This window comes from Galeopterus variegatus, unplaced genomic scaffold (assembly GCF_000696425.1).
Source record: "Galeopterus variegatus unplaced genomic scaffold, G_variegatus-3.0.2 Scaffold365, whole genome shotgun sequence".
Classification (NCBI taxonomy): Eukaryota; Metazoa; Chordata; class Mammalia; order Dermoptera; family Cynocephalidae; genus Galeopterus; species Galeopterus variegatus.
Window position 1 is genome coordinate 466,017 of NW_007726476.1, and position 3,269 is coordinate 469,285.

At 32.8% G+C, this 3,269-nt stretch overlaps 1 protein-coding gene across 1 annotated transcript in view; it reads right to left on the reverse strand.

Moving 5' to 3' along the window:
* The window catches only part of DNAH14 (dynein, axonemal, heavy chain 14), a 390,354-nt gene that overhangs the window by 190,078 nt on the left and 197,007 nt on the right, over nucleotides 1-3,269 (reverse strand). The window contains 1 exon segment of the mRNA XM_008567995.1: nucleotides 1-81. This exon segment is cut by the window's left edge and continues 7 nt beyond it. Coding sequence (XP_008566217.1) covers nucleotides 1-81 — 81 coding nt within the window.

The window sequence follows — 3,269 nt, forward strand, 5'->3', positions numbered from 1 at the left end:
ATTATGAAACTGTATGATCTTCTCTTTCTGTGAAGGCCAATTTTGTAAACCTAATTGTTGTATTGCAATAGATATTACTTTCTAAAAGGAAATAAATACATTAATTTAAAATGCATTGCAAATTGAATCCTTGATTTTTAATTTTCCAGAACCTCTCTTAACTAGGTACGCATTACTTTACTTTAAGACAGAAACTCTTAATTTTTTAGTTCACCAATCTCTGTCTCTGAGAATAATAAAAACTATTATTACTCTCCAGAAAAATACAATATACACACAAAACTTTATGTTCACAGACCTCTGGTAGCAAATCCATAGACCCTCCCTCAGATTAAGAAACCATGCTTTAAGATGTATTTAAGAACTAGCTGTTACCAGAGTACAACTGTCTAATCATCCTACATTAAAAGAAAATTTTAAAGGTTCTATACCTTCTTGTATTTCTAATCACCACTAAGGTAGGTTTTCAATTTTTTAATTATTATTTTAACGTTAAGAATATTCTAAGACAGCAAATAAAGTTTACAAGATTGAAGACATGATGTGGTTATACATTAAAATATCCCATGTAGTGGATGTAGCTTGGAAAGTTACTTAATAGNGAACCTTGGGTGGGCATGGCTGAGATCAATACTTTAGGTTGGCCTTGTTCTGCTGTTTGGAGTCCTGTTGACAGAAACCTTAATTAAATCCTGTATGGGTTAAACTGAATGTATTCTGCTCTAGTTCCTGTCAGTCAGCTTAATAATAGTCAACAGAGTGGCTGCAACTCATGGGAAAATTCACCAGAAGCAAAGACAGTGTATAAACGAGGGGTGGATATCATTGGGAGGTAATTCTTTTTGGGTCTCTGACATTTCGATATGCCTTCTGAGCAGTGGCACTGACAGCTTTGTTCAGGGCTATCTTTTCAAGGATGTTTGTATAGCAAACGGTTTCTTTATTGATTTCATAGTTTTTTCCCCCTGCTTGTAAGCTAACAGGTTAGCCTACCATAGTTTTGTACTGGCAGAAGACACTAGACCCCTGGATCTCTACAGTGACCCAAGTAGGCCAAAATGGGGGATACAAAGGACAGCTTATTATTCACAGCAGTAGCAGTAGCCAGGGTAACATTATTTGTGCCAATTTCTCAAGACTTAATTGGCACAAATACTGTCTTCTGCCAATATCAAACTGTGGCAGGCTAACTCGTTAGCTTACAATCAGGGGTAAAATCTTGACAAATAGTGAGTGAAGGAAAAGATGTAATATCATAAGTAAAAACTCTCACCATAATTCTTAATTCAATTCTATCTCAAGCAAAACCTGAATAAAATTTTTTGACAGAAGTCAATGGGCTGATTCTAAAACCCCTATGAAAGAGAAAGGGCCAAAAATAGCCAAGAAATTGTGAAAATAACAAAGGTGGGAAATTGGTACCATTAGATATAAAGACCTATTAAATAGCTATGGTAATTAAGACTGTGTAGTGTAGGCATAGAGACAGAAAAATAGGCCAAAAGAATAAAATATATAAGAAATCAATAGAGAAATCAATCCTACCAGATATGAAAACTTGAATTATGGTAGAAGTAGCAAACCAGTGAGAAAAAAAGTCTTGGGAAAATTGGTTAAGCATATGAGAGAAAATAGATACTTACCTATAATTAAAAAAAATAATTTCTAGAAAATTTAAAAATGGGAAACAAATATATCTAAAATTTTAGAAAAATTTATAGAAATATCTTTACAAAGATAGCATAGAAAAGAGTTCTAAAAATAGAACACAAAAAGCACAGATCATAAAAAAAAGATTATTAGGTTTTACTGCATTAAAAATGTCTTCCAAACAACTGAACATCAAGAACATTTCTAAAAAGCCAAGATTTAAAAAATTCATTTGCAACGCATATAACTGATAAAGAATTATGATATAAAAATATATAAGAAATCTATACATTTATTAAGAAAAAGAAAATCCAACTGAAAAAATGAGTATATTACATAATCTAGCACATCAAAGAAAACTCAAATGGCTCATAAACATAAGAGAGAATGTACAATCATACTAGCAATAAAGGAAATGCTCATTCTGGTGGTTTTTTTCCAAATGTTTCATTCATGAAAAACAGAAAATTCAAAGAAGGTATAGCAATGGGATACAGAATGTTTTATACCACATTTGTAGGGATTTCACAAGTATGTAGTAAGGGGATGAAGGTGAAAAGGCTAACTTGTTGGGAGTTAAGGTGAGTGGTCAAATAATAAAGTCTTGGGAAATAGTTAATAAACCACTTCACTTCGAAGAATATTACAACAGCTGTCTTTTTTTTNGGATTTATCCTTTCCACCTCACTGATCTCTCCCACTCCATTTTTCATTCCTTGCATCACTAAGAGCAGAACAAAGTGGCCGAAGAAGACACAGGGCAGGACTGTACAATGAAGAAAAAAGCAGCTCCTGTGGCAATCAGCTGAGATTTTTTTAAAGAACAACCTCTTTTAAATGGAGTTGATGAGACTACCCTCTTAAGGCCTGAACTTTGAGAAGTTTTAGATGTAGAAGGTATACATTCTCTACAGTTAATAATATAAACCTAGATACCTGCTTGGATACAAGCAGGAAATAACATAGATGTAGAGTAAGAATAGCATAGGTGCACAGAAGATCAGCAGAATCAGGACAATCAAAGAGATACTCAGACAGGTCCTGCCTGGCTAAGGATTTTCACAAATTTCTTACTTTGGAAGGCTCTGAAATAAAATCATTATCCTACTGTAAAACATTCATGGCTGTATGTGATGTTCCTTGGAGTCAATTAGATGACAAACTGTATGTAGTTGTTATTCTATGATGTTGTTTCAGTAATTCTCTTTCGGTTACTCTAAGTTAATGACTCCCATACACTTTGGGTATTGTTAGAGACAGATATGTGAATAGATTGGACAGATCACAATTGCCTTTTACATGTGATTTGGATTCTTGTATCTCAATTGAAAAAATAGCATAAATAGCATATGTACAGAGTATTTCTTTAGTAAGATATATACTTATGAGTGTGTGCTATACATGGCTAGTCACTGTGTAAGCTATCAAAAATATAACATTAAATAAGAGACTGGATTACTCCTAATTTAATATGGAAATCACTCTGACTTTAAATCATGATCTTTGTGACATTTTTATAAACCATTTATTTATTATAATTTGGTGAGTAACAATTTATTAAACAGCCCACAGCTTGCATATTTATTAATGTAAAAATTATACATATGGAAGAAGTAGCT